The 19,033-nt window shown below is 37.4% G+C and overlaps 1 protein-coding gene across 3 annotated transcripts in view; it reads right to left on the bottom strand.

Moving 5' to 3' along the window:
* Positions 1 to 5,269: 5,269 nt before the first annotated feature.
* The window catches only part of GTF2E1 (general transcription factor IIE subunit 1), a 35,800-nt gene continuing 22,036 nt past the window's right edge, over positions 5,270 to 19,033 (bottom strand). For all 3 annotated transcript variants that reach the window (XM_012463910.2, XM_012463909.2, XM_012463908.3), the window contains exons 3-5: positions 17,207 to 17,408; positions 11,214 to 11,455; positions 5,270 to 6,844 (exon numbers count right to left, since the gene is read on the bottom strand). In XM_012463910.2, the coding sequence (XP_012319333.1) occupies positions 6,417 to 6,844; positions 11,214 to 11,455; positions 17,207 to 17,408 (872 nt within the window). In that variant the 3' untranslated portion in view covers positions 5,270 to 6,416. The remainder of the gene's footprint in view (positions 6,845 to 11,213; positions 11,456 to 17,206; positions 17,409 to 19,033) is intronic.

Below are 19,033 nucleotides of genomic sequence, written 5' to 3'. Positions count from 1 at the left end.
TATAAAATTCTATTTTATTTTTAAAAATGAAGATCTAAATATGCTGAATGGAAAGCTCTCCAAAATATTTCAAAATCAAATGGCAATGTGTATGATATGATTCCATTTGTGTAAAAAGCACTGTAGTTTATCTGTATGTGTGGTCTAAAGGCCTAGGAAAGGTCTGGGAGGATACAGATTAAACTATCAACAATGATTACCTCAGTATAATAAGATAACAGTGGGCTGGGGAGTTTTCGTTGTTTACTATATTTATTTCTTATTGAATGAATGTTTAAATAATTAAAACATTAACAACAACAAAAAACTGTACAATCATCCTGTATGCCTCAATGATTCAAGGCATTTTCAGATCTAGCACCAGCCTTCTTTCCAGACTAATTTCTTAGACTTATTTACATTAGGTAGGCCATTATGCACTTCTGCATTATGGGAAACGGGTTGACTACTGAAACTGGATTGTGTACTAGGCCTACCTGCTTTGCAACTAGCATGGGAAAGACTATCTCTGATACTCAGAAGGTCATAAAGCTCTTTCTGAAGAGAAGCTAAGGTACTTGTTCCTGCCCTGAGGGCATGCCAAAATAGGTTCATTACTTTAGCTCTTCAAAGGAAAAAGTAAAATTTCATAACTCTTTCCCCTTTCCAACCATTCTGGCATTAGATGTTTTAAAAGTACCTGTACGTATCTTTTTCACTGTTTATTTTGCTTCTTTTGTAGCAGAAAGAGCCAACAGAACTGACAGTAAATGTACCATAGTGCCGGTTCTTTTCTAAAAATCTTCCTCATTTTTAGATATTAAAAAAAATAAAGTGATAGTAGCTCAGCTCTGCTAGAGATGACATACATAAAGTAGCTTTATTGAAAACAAACCAAAGGTGAAATTATATCAATTTCTAAATTCTAAAGATTTCCATATTTGTTTTTTGATTGTTATTGTCTACTTTTAAACTCAAGAATAAAGAGAATAAGAAAGTACATATGAGAGTCTTTCAATTGTGGTCCTGGCTGGAAATCTAACCATCAAGCCAACTGGCAGAAAAGAAAATGAACTGTTCTTCCCAATCTTGTTTCCATTCAGTGTCCAGTTGTCTCAGATAATACCAACAAGTTATGAAATGAATCAATTATTTCTCCCTCACTCATTCAGATGGCTAAAAATGAAGTAACTTGGCAAGATGAGGATGGAGAAACCAAATCAGCTCATGTTTTTGCTGTGATTTGCTAAAACCTCAATCCTAAACCTGCCACCTATGTTAATCCCTTAATTAAAATATCCTTCACCTGGTCTGAATTACTACAGCATATGAGAAGACCAAAAAAGAGCCCAAATAGCCAAAGCAATCCTAAGCTAAAAGAACAAAGCCAGAGGTATCACACTACCCGACTTTAAACTATACTGCAACACTAAGTAACCAAAATAGAATGGTACTGGTACAAAAACAGACACATAGACGAATGGAACAGAAAATAGGGAACCCAGAAATAAAGCCACACACCTACAACCATCCAGTCTTCGACAAATTCAACAAAAACAAGAAATGGGGAAAGGACTCCCTATCGAATATAATGGTGCTAGGATAACTGGCTGGCCATATGCAGAAGACTGAAACTGGACCCCTTCCTTTCATCATATACAATAATCAACTGAAGATGAATGAAAGACTTTAATGTAAATCCTAAAACTACAAAAACCCTAGAAGAAAACCTAGGAAATACCATTCTGGACATAGGCCCTAGCACAAATTTTATAATGAAGATGCCAAAAACAGTTGCAATAAAAACAAAAACTGACAAATGGGACCTAATTAAACTTAAGAGCTTCTTCTACACGGCAAAAGAAACTATCAACAGAGTAAACAACCTACAGAACAGAAGAAAATATTTGCAAACTATGCATTCAACAAAGGTCTACTATCCAGAATCTATAAAAAACTTAAGTCAACAAGTAAAAACCGAACAAATCCCTTTAAAGTATGGGCAAAAAAAAAAATAAAGACATTTCTTAAAAGAAGACATACATGTGGCCAACAAGCATATGAAAAAAATGTTCAGTATCACTAATCTTTAGAGAAATGCAAATCAAAACCACTATGAGACAATATCTCACACTAGTCAGAATGGCTATTACTAAAAAGTCAAAAAATAGCAGATGCTGGCAAGGTTGCAGAGAAAGGGAGTTTAAACACTGCTGGTGGGAATGTAAACTAGTTCAGCCACTGTGGAAAGCAGTCTGGAGATGTCTCAAAGAGCTTAACACAGAGCTATTGGGCCAGGCATGGTGGCTCACACCTGTAATCCCAGCACACTTTGGGAGGCTGAGGTGGGAGGATCACCTGAGGTCGGAGACCAGCCAGGCCAACAAGGTGAAACCCTGTCTCTACTAAATATACAGAAATTAGCGGGTGTGGTGGCACATGCTTGTAATCCCAGCTACTCAGGAGGCTGAGGCATGAGAATTGCTTTAACCCGAGGCAGAGTGAGCTGAGATCATGCCACTGCACTCCAGCCTAGGCAAGAGTGAGACTTTGTCTCAAAAAAAAAAAAAAAAAACACCCAATAGAGCTACCATTTAACCCAGCAATCCCATTACTGGATATATACCCAAGAAAATATAAGTCATTCTACCATAAGAACACATGCCCATCACTGGTGGACAGGATAAAGAAAATGTGGTTCATATAAACCATAGAACACTACACAGCCATAAAAAAGAATGAGATCCTGTCTTTTGCAGCACATGGATGGAGCTGGAGGCCATTATCCCACACGAATTAATGCAACAGAAGATCAAACACCCCATATTCTCACTTATAAGTGGGAACTAAACAATGAGTACATGTGGACACCAAGAAGGGAACAATAGACCCCAAGGCATTGTTGAGCATGGAGGGTGGGAGGAGGGTGAGGACTGAAAAACTACCTATCGGATACAACGCTTATTACCTGGGTGGCAAAATAATCTGTACACCAAACCCCATAACATGCAATTTAACCATATAAGAAACCTGCATGTCATATACCCCTGAGCCTAAAAGTTGGAAGAAATAATCACTCTGCATCCCACAAATATATACAATTATTATGTATCAACTAAAAATGAAAGGAACACAAAAACAAACAAAAATCCCTCTCTCATTGCCCCTCTCCCTTTGCTCCCTACTGTAAAAACTTCAGGGAGGATCTGCTACACAAACTTGTGTTGATGTTACTATGGGGAGTCGAGAACAGGCGGTGTAGAGGAGAGATGGAAAAGCCAGGGAAGCAGAAAGGCGGAGTCAGAGGATACAAGCTCCCTGCCTACAATCCCCCATCCCCTACCACCCTCGAAAAAGAATTGTCATCTCCCAAAAGAAATGATACTAGAAGAAGTAGTCCATTATGTTAGGAAAAGAGTTCTATTTAAATCTTAAAGGACAGTGGGAAAGTTGGGACACTTGTTCAGCTGACACTTGAGATACACGAATATAGTCAACCACATTCAGAGAAACCAAGTTTCTTCACCATCGCTTACAGGCTGTGTGTGGTGATGACTCTAGCTGTCCTGGGGTCAAGACACAGTGACTACATGTATCTACCAAACTTGGGTGTGAGCCTGCCCTCACTAGAGCCTCAGAGGCTAATCGGCAGGGCTCCCATTTTTGATCCTTCTGTCACTGACTGGCTCTCCTTGCCAGATTGTTGTGCCACTCAAGACACAAACCTATTAATAAAGTAATATAAATTCTATTGAGTCTTATTAGATGTCACTGGAAGGGGGAAGTTACCTATTAAATTATATCTTCCCATTGATTCTGAGTATAAATTTATAAATGTTTATCCAAGGAAATGATAACTCTGGATTTTTTTTTTTTTTTAAGACAGTCTTGCTCTGTCATACAGGCTGGAGTGCAATCTTGGCTCACTGAAACCTCTGCCTCCTGGATTCAAGTTGATTCTCCTGCCTCAGCCTCCTGAGTTCTCCTGCCTCAGCCTCCCGAGTAGCTGGGCCTACAGGCGCACACCACCATGCCAGCTAATTTTTGTATTTTTAGTAGAGACAGGGTTTCACCATGTTGGTCAAGCTGGTCTTGAACTCCTGATCTTGTGATCTGCCGTGTTGGCTTCCCAAAGTGCCAGGATTACAGGTATGAACCACTGCGCCCAGCCTGGATTTTTTTTTTAAACATCACCTAAAAATCCTAGCATCAACCTAAAAAGACCTTGCTTTTGACACTCTGCTATTTCTTTAATACATTAAATGTATGATTCTTTTTCAAAATGAAAATATCTTTTTCATAATAACATAAGATCACTGTAATTCTTATCCCTAATTTATATATGTATACCTACCTCACAGATTTAGTACAAAAGATTAAATGAGTTAACATACACAAAGCACTTATTCTGGCATATAGTTCACTATATGTTAGCAACTTTCTACACACACACACACACGTGCAAAATACAAACACACTTCCCTAGAAATACTGAATCTTAAATTTAACACATTATGGATATCTTTTCCTCTCAATACATTCTTTTTGGGGAAAGGATGAAATCTCATTATGTTGCCCAGGCTAGCCTTGAACTCCTGGCTCAATCAATCCTCCTGCCTCCACTTCCTGAGTATTTAGGACTAAATATACATTGAGTATATCTATCTTCCTATTCTATTTCAAATACTGCTACAATGAATACCTTTATTCTTTCCTCCATATTCACCTGTGACATTTTTCCATATCACAAATTCTACATATACACAAACACAAACAAAGTTTAAAAAATTAACTACATTTAAAAAATTAACATGATTACCATTTTATTTAAATTAACTTCTAGAACTATAAAAGTTTAAAAAATAATATTTAAATGCAATAGCTTTGCTTCTTGGTCTTTTGGCTAAGATCAAGTGTAAAGGCTGAATACTTTACGTATACAAGGTACAAAGGCATCTTACTGCAGAAAAGGTTTAGATCCCATATGATGCATCTATTATTTGAAATATGACTAAAAGTCTTTTAACATTTTTTTAATGGGAAGAGTATTCATTTTAATTATGCTCCAAGATGTTACAGAGCTTAAAATTAACAAATTTTAGTCAGCATAAAAGAGGTTTATTGTCAACATTCAGTCATTAATACAACCCAGGTAAATGAAACATCACTCCGTACAAGGCTCAGATACTCTAAAATGCTATCTTAACTTTATATGTGTACTATAAAATGATAAATACTTTAAAATTACAATGCAAGGAAAAATATTTTAAAAAATACAATTGTTATAGACCCTTGTGTCAAAGTTCTTTATTTTTAAAGTTCTGCCTTAGGGAACAACACCATGCTACATATCAAAACCCAAAGTGAACTGTTGCTTGAGGTTACAATGCTCGATGATATACCGGATGCACTCTAAAATACCATATCTGACAAGAATGAAAAGACAGACAACCTTCAATGATGTTCAGAAAGAGGGAGAGTGACAGAGAGAGAGAATAATAATCAATTATTCTATGCTGATTTCTGCTAGAATGGCCTCATTAAACAATTTATAGCACTGACAAAAGGTCTGTACACAAAGGGAACAAAACCAGGACCAGTCTCAGCTTTATATAAAGGATTTCTAAATCAGACAAACACACAGTTCTAAGGCACAGTTCCCAATGCTTGTTACTCTTCAACCCTTTACACAGAGTTCTTATCCAATGTCCATGTTTTTTCTAATTTCTTACTAAGGGTTTACCAATTATACTTTCTGTTTTCTATCATCCCAAATCCAAACCAAAAGACATTAACCAATACAATAAAATCCACCAGTCTGGTCAGTTCTACAGACACAAATTCTGGTTTAGACATTAATCACGAGACTCAAGTATATCTATCCTTCTTCCACACATACTTTCAACTCCCTTTACATATTAACCCATCTCAATTTTGAGGAAATGCTCAAATTCTGAGGAAGTTTTAGGATTTTTCCCCCAATCAATGATTTGCTTGTTGGCAAGCTGCTTTGGTCGGCAGCAGTATAAGAAATTGTTTGGAATGCCTGGCTAGAACAGATAAAATGGATGTGTAATCAGTGAATTATTTTAACCTATTGTAGTAAACAGAAGGATGGGAAGGATTTACTTATGAACTTCCCTCACTCATTTCAGAAGGGAGAAAATTATGTCTTAATAAGGCAAGAAAAAAGGTAGATAAGAAAATACAGTAAAATATTAATACTGTAGTGACAGCAGGGAAGGGTAGGTTTCCTACCACTCTACATTGCTGGGAAAGTTTCTGGCATTAAAGTCAAACTCTCTCACATCATTCTTTGCACAAGGATCAACAGTTGTTTATATCAAAAGGGGCAGAAAGCCACTTAAATACTTTTCTTCAAAGATGAGACATTTCTTTTGAACTGAGCATTACAGAAAGGAGAAAGTAGGGAAAGCTCACTCAAAGAGGTCCTCAAACATACGCTGTCCCATTGCTATATACGCTTCCTTTTCTTCTGGTGTCATCTGAGCCACTAGCTCTGGCCGTTGACTCACTTCACTGTAGGAGAACGGACGGCCAGCCACCATGACAGTGGGGTCATCTGCTACTTCTTCAAACTCGTCATCCTCCTCTTCATCCTCTTCTCGTTGATGCGCAGCCACAGTTGCTGGACGGGGTGGAGAATCATCATCTGACTCACTGGTCTCACTTTCTGAGTCACTGCCATTGGCAGTGGTTACTGGAGCGGCTGCCCCCACTGAACCAGCCATGGCAGAGGAAGTCTTTTTCTCATGAATGAGCAGTGCTCGCATGACTTCTTCATTATCATCAGGCCCTGCACGGCCTTCCTCACGCTCCTGAAATGCATCCATATCTATGCCCCCTAGGGAGGAAAACTCAGAAAGTCAATATCCTTAAATATAAATGGCATTTCTTTATAACTAACACATAGTATTTTAACATATATTTAAATAATGCAATAAAATAACAGACTTCACTGGTTCCATTTTTGAGCTGCTGTCCATAAAATATTCAAAATATTTCTTACAAACTGGAGCTTAAGTAGTACAATGCTTAAGTATATCGGTTTTAAGAGTATTATAGTGTAGATATAAATCCTGGTTCTATACACAAGCATCTTGGGCAAGTTATTTAATCTCTAAACTTCAATACCTTTTTCTATAAAATGAGGTGATAAAAGCATCTACTTTCTAAGGCTCTGGATAAAAACATATAATGTCTATGAAGAACCAACTACAGTAGCTGGCATAAGAGAAAATCAAAACATGGCTCTTCATTTTACTCAAGGTAAAAAGCCAAAGGCTCTGCAATGGCCTATAGGGTCCCATATCATTTGGTCTCCTTCCTGACCATCTACCTCTTACCTCTTCTTCCCCATGCTCATTCTGGTCTACCCACAGTAGCCACCATGGTATTCCTTGTACATATCAGACACACTCCTACCTCAAGGCCTTTGCACTGCCTGTTCCCTCTGCCTGGAATATTTTTCCTTTAGGTACCCACACAGCTAACTCCCTTCATCTTTCATGTCTTTATTCAAATGTCACCTTTTAAATGTATCCCATCCCTACGTTCCCAATGCTCTATTTTTCCTCCACACAACTTATTTCCTAACATAATAAATAACTTATATCTATTGTCTTTGTCACCTCCTTTCCAAGGATGTAGGTTCTACCACAACAGATATTTATCTTGTTTATTCAAGGGTATATTCCATTTACCTAGAAGGTATCTGCCACTCTGTTAAGCACTGAGTAAATATTTGACAAATGAGTGAATAAATGTGAGTTTTATTTTTATGAAACAAACTAAGCGCACTACAAACTCTTTATAAAAAAAGGAATCTAATTTTAGAAATGAAGCTTCTCTCACCACACACCTCCTATCATTTTGCATACATATCTTACCTGATGTATTGCAGATGAAGTATTTAAGAAAACCATCTGCATTCTATATTCTGATAGTACTACCAAACATACTGCCATTTAAAACATATAAAAAGATTAAAAGTATTGTTTGGAATCTGACTCCCTGATTCAAATCCTAACACTACTTAGCTGTATGATTTTAGCCAAGTTATTTCATCTCTCTGTTTCAATTTTCTCAAGTACAGAAAAGGGGGAAAGTAGTATTTACTTCACTAGGTTGCTGTGGGGATTAACTGAATGTCTGTGAAGTGTCTAGAATGGGCCTGGCACTTAGAATAGTATTATCTATCATCATCATTATCATCATCAAGAGAAGGCTCAGAAGTGGTCAATTCTAACTATGGATAAAGTGAAAGCATCTTCTCATTAACACATTAGAATGAATTAGCTAAAACACTGGGCATTTTAGAAAGCAAAGAATTCCTAAAATGAGATATTGAGCAGATAAGAGAGAGAAAGGGAAACAGGAACAGACGAGTTAAAAGTTTAGGTCAGAGAAAAGAGGCTTTTGATAACACAACTGTCAAAATGAGAGTTAAAATCAAACTTAACTACTTCAAAACACTGTCAAAGGCTGAACCTCTTCCCTAGAGCTTACTGCCAATGCAGCATTACAACAGAAATAAAAAAAAGGAATGCATGCTTGCCTTTAAGGCAGTAATTGCTTCTAAAAGAATGTTCCAAATAGTTTAACGATATCAACACAGTATTTTGATTAATGTTTAAAGTAAATATAAAACTAGGGAAAAAGAAAATTAGTTTTGTAAACTAAATTAAGTCACACATAACAGATTTCTGACAAGGGTCTTGAGAGGTTTGGAGAAAAAAAGAATTGTTGTGTTACAGATGAAGGCAGAAAACAAAAAAGGATAAATAAGCAGATTTCTGGATGGTAAAGTAGAAACAGTAGTTTCAGGAACAGTCTTTTTCAATGGAGTTACAAATTACAAAGAAGATGTATACTGGGAAACTATATTCACAGAATTGATGCTAAGCAATTGTGGGTACTGAAAGGCCAAGTTGCAGCAAAAAAATATAGGAAGAGCTGAAGGTTGTAGACGTGGGCAGAAAAGTAGCAGATCTATTTCTATTTCAGCAAGTGCAAGAAAATCAGCCTACAGAAAAATAATCTAAAATATACTGAAAGATATGATCCAAGCTTTTGGATTCAAGGCAGAGAAGGTCCTAAAAATTACCTCTACATGTTTCTGAAGTTTTTGGTCTTAACATGCTTCCAGAACTAAAACAACAAACAAAATCTCAGGTAAAAACTAGAAAGATATTGGAAATAAAACTCAAATCAATGATGAATCCATGAATGAACTACATGTATCATTTTGGTCTCTCGGTCTCCAGTAAAGTATATTACAATCAAAGATGGTCTAGAAAAAGATAAAATAAACAAAAACTGTAAGAAGTGGCAGCAGTAGGAAAGAGAACTGTTTCAAGAAAGCAGAATAAAAAGTAATTAGAACTGTATTCAGTATAGTAATGAGGACATGATTGAAGTCTATAAAATTGTGAAAAGATAGCAACATGACTTGAAGTTTGAGGAAAAATCAAGTGTAGGATAAATAAGACTCACTTCATACATTCACTGGTCTACTTCATACATTCAATAGTCTGCTCTACTATTAAGAAACTTAACAAAGACAAATTTAGACATGGTAACATAACTATCCTATTTTATGTAGAAATAAATGTTTATAAAACTTAAGTAGATCAGATAACTTATTTAAGGCCCATACGATTCATATTCTATCACTCTAGGAATTGTAAACTAGAATGTTAAACTTTTGAGCTTAATATATAATGTTGGTTAATAATAGTTCTATTTTATTCAGTTTTCTTTCTAAGTTCAAAGAAAAGAAGGTTACTTTAAGAACAGGCAAGAAGCCAAGTTGGAGAAAACAAATTTATTAAATAATAGTATAGCCTAACTACTGTATAATCTAAAACAACTTGAATCCAAATAACACAACAGGCTGGGCACAGTGGTTCATGCCTGTAATCCTCGCACTTTGGGAGGCCAAGGCAGGTGGATCACTTGAGGTCAGGAGTTTGAGACTAGCCTGGCCAATATGGCAAAACCCTATCTCTACTAAAAATACAAAAATTAGCTGGCCATGGTGGCTCACGCCTGTAATTCCAGCTACTCAGGAGGCTGAGGCAAGAAAATCGCTTGAACATGGGAAGCAGAGGTGTAACTAAGATCGCACCACTGCACTCCAACCTACTTGACAGAGCGAGACTCCATCAAAAAAACTCAACATGGCAGGCTAATCAGTGAGGAAGAGGTAGGGTAAAGTATGGGTTGCCAAGGAAAAATTTTCCTTATCAAAATTAATATATCAAAGAGAATCACAGTAGAGGTATTAACTGCTTTACCATCACTACCCAACTTCACATTACCTTCACAATTTCTAGTATATACGTGTACTAAATGTGAATTGTGAAGGGAAAAGAGGCTGGAGAAAGGCCAAAAAACAAGTGGTTTTCAGTTACTGATTATTCTTTGGCACTAACATAACACCAAACTCAGGTGGTATGTTTGTAATGATATATAACTTGGGAGTAGCAGCACATAGATTGTTATGCTGATAAAAATCTAACCAGAAATAGAGACACCCTTTCTCTCTACTTTCCAGCTTGAGTCATCATCATCCATTTTCGCCTCCCATTTTCTACATACGCCTAAACCATCATCACTCAAAGTCTTGAATCCAGTAATTCTGACTAAAACTTAAAAAGTAAAATCTTGCAGTTCTTTAACTTCTAAAGATTAGTATGCAATTCTTAACCCCTTATGGCTCAGAGATTTCCAAAATCCTCTAGAACAAAGTTCTGCTAACCATCTTGGACTGTGACAATGCTCAATCCTTTATTCATGTGGTCTCTTTGTATATATTTCAGGTAGCATAACTTTTGGGTAGTATACAGTTTTGGCTCCCAATTCAGAAAAATTAAATGCATGTAAGTCAGGGCAATATAAGATTAAAGGAGAGGTGAATGTAGCTACCTTGAACACAATAAATAAAATTTTTCCAAGAAATTAAAGAGATGACAATTTTTCAAATCTAAAAATGAAAATTTAAAAGGCTATTTGTTATTTTCACTAAGTTGAAGAGCAATGCAAGTATACTAGTTGGTTTTTATCTTATTGCTCAATTTCTTACTTCTTACTATAATGCAATTAATTGTTCTGTAGAACAGATCCAGAATTGCCCAGGCAGTTTCCCACTAAGCCAAGTTTATGTTCTACTGAACCTAAGACATATCCATTTTACTGACTTCTACCCTTACCTTCTTTCATATCTTCAGAACTATACGCCCCTTGGACAGTGCTCTCTCTCAACCAAATGGGCCTCTCTTTGGCAGATTTCCCTTCCAGTGAGGCTCGATGAAGATCTTCTTGGTCATCCATGTTAATGACAACATTCTGAGTGTATAAGTCCTCATAGGAAGGACCTTTGGTGGTCCATGCTTCCCGGTGGTGCCCACCTGCCAGGCTAGCAGCTACAGCAGTAGTTGCTGCATGTTCCTTGCTATATGAAAAGAACAGAGGAGGATAGGAAGAAGAAAAATTAATGTCTCGGTGTTGGAAAAGAAGGGCAGCTGGGGAGGCAATTACTACAGTACTACACATAAATGCTATGTAGCAGTCATACACACAAGCTTTAACAATTCGGAGAAAGAGCTTCTATACCTCAGGGTAAAAGTTAGTGTGTTAGAAAAATACATCATACTTATATTTAAGTTCCTCAAACACTGGATCCTCTAGTGTATATAAATGACTGAGGTTTTGTAGATTTAAGATGTTTCAATAAATCTATTAGTATTTGGAGGAGGAGAAAGTGATATGGTGACATCATATACTTAAAGCCACTAGTCTGGCAAAAATCTCTCCCAGTATTTTGTTTAAAAAACAAAAACAAAACACTGTATTTTTTTAAATGTTATCTCAGCTCAACCCAGAATAATTCAAAGTGGTTCTGTGTGCTTTTTCCTTTCTTTTGTGTGATGATCATGGAAAAAGCTAGAAAACTATCCTACAAAGTCTGACCTCAACCAATGTTCTTCTCCTGCCATTCATGGAGTAAGGCATAACCCTCTGCACAGACTAGCTTCTTTTCTATGGGGTTGTATCCTACTATCTCCACATCTATGCTGGTATATTGTATCCATCACCAACCACTGATTCTACTCTGCAGTGACTATGACCTGTCTATTTTGTTTTGCTTTTTACCTCTACTACCTATGATCTTCTCCGTCTCTGTTAGCCTGTTCCAAGTTTGATAATTTCCTTATCTTCCTCTAGTCACTTATGTTGCCCTGCCTCTCTGTGTTAAGCCAAGTTTTCAGTCTTTCTGATGGTTCCACGTTTTACCTGCCTGTTTCACTCTCAATCTGTTCCAGATTCTTTTGAATATGCCTCATTCTCTGTGTCTGAGCTCATGCCTTTTCTTTCTCTGCCTGCTACTGATGCTTTCCACTTCAACTTCTACGTTATGCTTCTCCACCTCCCTCTCTGTTCAGACAGGTACCTTTTTATCTGTAACCATCTTCATGTTTCTTAAACTGCCTGCTCACTCCAAACATTTTGGGTGTTTCTTTTAGTGTCTATGACTGACCTGGCGTCACGTTTCTTCTTTGTTTTTCCTCCATTTTGCTCACTCTTTTTCATGGATCCTGAATTAACTCCTGTGTGGAGCCCCGACTCATTCTGAATCTAATCAATACTTCATTAATCTTTCCTCCTAAGCCATTCATTATTTTCCCTTCACTTTTGTCATTTTATCTCTGCTTACTCCCTTTACTCTTCACGTCCTTCTGGGCCTACTTATCTACTGGGGTTTCCTGACTCATACTTAGCTGAGGTCTGCGTCCCTGTATCTGATTAATGCATCACATCTCTCCCTAATAATACTGTGTTTCTGACCATCCTCTGGAGGTAACCTTGGGCTCACTCATCCCACCTATCCTGTCCTGCCTCTGGATATCTATAGGGCCACTGCTACTTGTGCAACAATAAAATGCTATCTCCAGTTGTCCAATCCACACTGATCTAGTCATTTAATCCATGCCTTCCAGGTACTGCCTTTGCATTCTTTCATTATTCCACCTCTGTGCCAGGGCTACTTTGTAAACCACTTTCTCCCACAGCCTTTTTCTTCCCAGTGCTTTGTTCTACTACCTGTTCCATGCCTCAAACACTTATTTTGCCTCCTCACTGCTCCTACTTTCTATGAGTTACTTGCTCTCCACTCTAAGTGTAGGCCTATGAGGCATCTCTCTGTAAATATACCCAATTCATCTACTATTATTTTTTTCTTTTGCTATATTCTGAAGTCTTATGCTACAATTTTAAATAACTGGTTTCTCTCTAAATGCTATTTCTTTCTGCATTCATTGATGTTACTTTGTGTATCATTTCTTGTTCATCTCAATTTAACCATTAACTGTCCTTAGTCATTCTTATCTGTTCTGTCTTTTAAAGGCTGTGTGGCTGCCTTCACTGTAATCTGATGCTGCTTACTTTGTATAGATTGGCTTTTTGAACTTTTGTCTCCTTCAGCATCATTTTCTTTCTCTTCTCTCTTGGTTTGATCTGATTCTTCATGTTTCTGTGCTTACTCTACATTCTGGCCTCTCCTCCCGCACCCATTTGCCTCTCTGACTCCTTTCAATGCCTCTTCTATCCTCAGCCAACATCCCCATCTTGATGTGCTGAGCCTACTCTATATATCTGCCACCCCAAAATGTGTCTCCCTGAGTTAGCTAACCCCAGTTGGGAGAGACAGAATAGACTTATTTCTCTGATCTGGCCAGCCAAATCCTTATCTTTCCTTGATCCATATTTAAATGACTCACTCACTCTGAGGTTACTGTTTCTCTTTATATATAATCCTGAACACAGAGTTTTTCTCTATTCTCTATCTTTAGCATTGACTATGAAGACTATCTCATGAAGGTATGAGAAGTACTTTGAGAAAAACAAGAAAGCTAGAGAGAAAGAGCAGGACAATTAAATGTTAACACAAGAGTACTTTTAAAAAGTCTTTTGTTTTCAGTATTCCATCATAAATTCAAGTTGGGTTTTATTCCAGTTTGAGGCAGCAGACATTTGACCACAAGTCAAACAAATTTCAAAATTTGGAACAATTTTAATTAAAGATGACAAAAATGACAATTCATGTTTGAATCTTTTTACAATATTTAAGAAATTTTAGAACTTTTAAAAGATATAACTCTTACTCAGATATGAGAGGGGAATATTATTTAAAAACTAAATTGTTAAAGATCTTTAAGGTGAGTGTTAAGAGATGATGAAAAAGGGAAGGTTACTGGCAAGGAATTCCACTTTACAAAGATAGGCAGACTTTTAATATATCATCAATAGGTTGACTTGCTAAAAGGACAGAATTGTCCATCAACTCTTGGGTTAGGCCTGCTGACAGTTCTGCATAGGTAGCCTCTGGTTTCTAAGCTAGGGACAAGCTAGAATTTAACTGATTACAGATTGTAATCAAACTAACAATAGTGCCATTTTTTTTTTTTAAGGAAAGCTATTCTCTCTGAGTTCCCATACCACTCTATTGACGCTTATTCTCTTGTACTGAGACAGGATGGACTATTATGTCCCTGGGGCAGGATGGGCCATTTTAAAACTTCATACTCCTATAGTATAGAAAAACCAAATCAATACCACCTCTGGCATGTTATATCCAGGCAGTGGAACTTGTCAAATGCTTTGGTGGGGATATCGTAATCTGGGCAACATCTTCTAACCTAATGATTTTTTTTGGTCTGGCTGGCAGCTCTAGGAACTCTATCCTGTCTTTCTCGTCTGCCTCCATTTCCTCCCTTCTTTCTTAACAACCAGATTGTTAGGCATCCTTTTTCCTGATCGGTTTATTTCCTCGACTTCCTGGTTCTTCTTCATCCCTGGAGTCACCATCATTCCTGATGAGAAGAAGGTGACTTGATACAGAGAGCTGCTGTTGGGTCTCTGGTGTCGCTGTACCACTAAGACTCATCTCAGGCCTGCAGTGAGTGGGGGTATCTAAATAAAGATCCTGGAAGGGGAGGTGGATTGTGGTAGGTGGAGAACATTAGAGGCAGGAAGCCAGTGGTGTTGGTGACTGAATGCTACTGTAGTGGGGAAGCATCTTGATAAACAGAACAAATAACTACAGGAAGGAGAGGAAACATCAGAATAATTCAGATAGTATTATACTGTGTAGGAAGCAATCAGATAGTACATTGATGCATACTTCAACACAAAATAACCCCTAAGCTTAGAAAATTTTGTATTTTTATAAAATCAATTTCCCTCATAAGCTTGTATGTTAGAGCTAATTTAAAATGACTGAAAAAGATATCTTAAAAAGATGAATTCCTTTTTCAAAAAAGGAATTCCTTTTCTTATACAAAAAGAAATAAATACCCAGTACTAAAACTTAAGGCTATCTGTGATATGGATGCTATTAGTTTCTTATCAACTGTGGCTCCTTTCTTTCTTTGCTTACTGGTTTTATTCAAATACCAATGGCAATTTGCTCCAAAGAGCTCTGGAAGCTTCCCCAGTCCTAGAAGGTAACTAATCTAAGTACCAGTCACATGAGCTCACTTCTTTTGCCAGCTGCTGGCTTAGAAATATGCATATAAAGCAATTGTAGCCAGTGAGACATGGGGGGATAGATAGTATAGTATCCCAGGGGGCCCTCTGGGAAACCTTTCTTCAGTTTTAAAATAGGACACAAGGAAGGGACAGTCTCCTTTTATGCATTTGGACATTTTTATCTCTATGTGATACCTAGAAATACATGGCCGGCCGGGAGCGGTGGCTCACGCCTGTAATCCCAGCACTTTGGGAGGCCGAGACAGGTGGATCACGAGATCAAGAGATCGAGACCATCCTGGTCAACATGGTGAAACCCCATCTCTACTAAAAATACAAAAAATTAGCTGGGCATGGTGGCACGTGCCTGTAATCCCAGCTACTCAGGAGGCTGAGGCAGGAGGATTGCCTGAACCCAGGAGGCGGAGGTTGCGGTGAGCCGAGATTGCACCATTGCACTCCAGCCTGGGTAACAAGAGCGAAACTCCATCTCAAAAAAAAAAAAAAAAAAAGAAATACATGGCCATCTTAGGCTAGCTCCCTTCATTGTCCCAAGAGGACAACCAACAGGCTGAGTTAAGCAGAGCGTAAAGATGGAACAAATCTAGATCCCTGAAGACATAATTGAGCTGTGAAATTAACCAATTTTGAACTGGACAACCTCAGGACTTCTGGTCATGCAGGACAAATTTTCCTATTGTTCAATCTACTTCTACACTGAATTCTAATTCCAAATAGAGTTGCATATTCTGTTATCACAGGCAAAGTCATCCTAACTGACACATGGTACTGGATTAGAAAATTTATAACTCTTACAGATACAAAATTTTCTGTAAAATTGGATTGCTTTTAACCATCCAAAAGCAGCCCAATTTACTCAGGACTGGTTATTTTGTAACATTGGTACCACAGGAAATAAAATACTAAGAATGCTCCTAAAAACTATACAAGTACAACCTGATTGTTGAGCTCTTTGGAAGGGAGTGGGTGGAGTAAAGGATATCTAAATAAAGATATCCCTTACTTGATTCTGGGAAGAGGGAAAGAAAAAAAAAAGGGTAGAGTAGGACCGCACTCCTTGACCCCAATTTTCATTTATGCTTTTCAAGAAAGAATATAAACCACTTTTTCTGGCATGGCAAAACTAAGGCTACCTCTGCAATTCAAACATTAGGGAACACTGATAAAAACAGGGAGCCACTGTTAGAAGTATTAACCCATAGATAACACCAGCTATACTTTACTTTCAAGGAAGTTGCTATTACAAGAAAAAAAAGGTGGTTAAAAAGCTTCAAAAACAAAAAAGAAAATGCTGAATTCCTTAAAGAACTTCAGCCTTCAGAAGCTGGCTAGGAAAATTCAAATATCCCCAAGCGGCACAATTAATTTAGGATTAGCTAACTATTGGCTGAGTTGCTGCAGGCCCAAGCAGAATGAGTACTTGAAGTCAAACCTATGTATAAAGATTTTTGCCTAAAGTCCACAGTGTTCTGCATTTAGAACAAATGAATTTCATCACAGGCACACAACAAACATGGCAGAACTGAGAACCTATGTAACATTACAGTCTTGAGTCTCCTAGTAAATTACCCACTCTTGCTCTCAAAGGTACAGGTAGTTAAAACAAGAACGGGTTGAAAAGTATTCTTAGTAAGAGCACAGGGCCTACACTCACCTCTGTTTCAGGGCTGGGATTTCTGTGGGTTCTGGCTCAAGTATTTCATAAGCCAAGTTCACATCCTCTGTCTCCCGAAGCAATGCATAAATGGGCTCAATTTGTTCATTAAACCTTGCCAAAAGTGTGCGTGCATCTTTTTTGGGCATTGCTGACTCATCCTCTTCTACCTCTGTATGGCAAAAAGTACAGCGGAAAGTTCCTACAGAGAAAACAAAAGCCTCAAGTAAGGGAGAAGCCTTTAGCAGTCAGTTTATACCTCCACCCTCCCGCAATATCTTATTATTAAAACTTTCAAATATACAGAAAGATTGAAAGAATTTCATAGTTAACAGCCATGTGCCCATCATTTAGATTCTACAATTAGCGTTTTACAATTCATCACATATCTATTCACCATTTTTGATGTATTTCATAGTAATTTCATCCTTAACTTCAGCATAGTTTTTAATCACAGTATTTCTAACGTATTTATTTTAACTTAAAGCCAAATTCTTTACAGCTTACCACCACAACACGTACCCTTCACCAGAAGCTTTTTTTTTTTTTCTTTTTTTTGCACATTATACTTTTGGGCCTACATTATGAGGAAAGCCAAATAAATACCTAAAACCAAGAGTTTATGGTCATCCTGTACATTGTCATAGGCTATTTTTAAAAATTTATTAACCATTTATATCTAATCAATCCAAACGATTATGCTAAAACTCACACTCTGAAACATTACTTACAGTCTACACCATTAGCCATAGCTGGATTTCCAGTTTGGTTCTTATTCCCAAAGACAGGAATATGTATCCTTCCTTTCTGACTCAACTTACTTGAAAGATTAAAAGAGATGATGTAAGTACTTAGTGTCTGGCAAATAGTAAGTACTCAAACATTTAGCTTTAAAAGGCCCCATGTAAGATTGACATAAAGAATAAACAACCGAAGCATCTCTGCTTCAACATAACCCTAGATCCTACTGATATATTACCAGTAGAATAAGTTTCATTACTGCCCCTCACACATAGCCAATAGCATGTAAATTATTTGTTCAAATACCCTAAAATACATCTTCCTATTGTCTAAATGCCACCCAATCTACATCTATCCCAAATAAGTTAGACAGAGAGAGAAAAGCAGCCCTTCACAGCTAGGAGGTGGCTCAGCACTCACAGCTAGACTGTGGCATTTTTCTGTCAAACAGGATCTCAAAGATCACCAACGTTGAAAAAGGTCCTCTGTGACTATGATGGAAGTGAGGTAAATCCAAGCCACCGTAGAATTGTATCTGAGAACAGACAAAAGCAAGGACTCCATGCAAACCACAAAAAAATCCCATCTTGCACAAGTGATCGCTGCTTCTTTACCAATTAGTTTTAGCCTCACACTGTTCTTGTCACCTCCTAGATCAGATTTATTAAGATATCTAATCATAGCTTTATTCCCCACTTCTTCACAGCATCTAATCCAGAGGAAACTTTTATCACTTCCCTGAATTCTCCCCAAAAATTACCCAACAAGAGCCCACATTCTCTAAGTCTGTCCAACATCATCTTACTGACATTTCATGGTTCCCCATGGTATGCGGCTTCCCTTGCTGCAGACATCAATAAACCTAATTTTGTTTACTACAGATGTGTACCTGATAGTCTTTGACTAGTAGTCACCAACATAAAAGATTCTAACTTAATCAACTGGACAAGAATACTATTTACCAAAGTAAAGAGAGGAAGAACAAGTTCTTTTTTCTTTTTTTTTTTTATGTAAAAGATACCATATTGCTTTAAATATCAAAATGAATATGTAAAAAAGCCAACTTATTACAGCTGCTAACACCTC

Source organism: Aotus nancymaae, unplaced genomic scaffold, assembly GCF_030222135.1.
Source record: "Aotus nancymaae isolate 86718 unplaced genomic scaffold, 86718_ANA_hifiasm-v0.15.2.pri h1tg000011l, whole genome shotgun sequence".
Taxonomy (NCBI): Eukaryota; Metazoa; Chordata; class Mammalia; order Primates; family Aotidae; genus Aotus; species Aotus nancymaae.
Note: the sequence above shows the minus strand (reverse complement) of the source record. Positions and strands in the feature narration are given on the sequence as shown.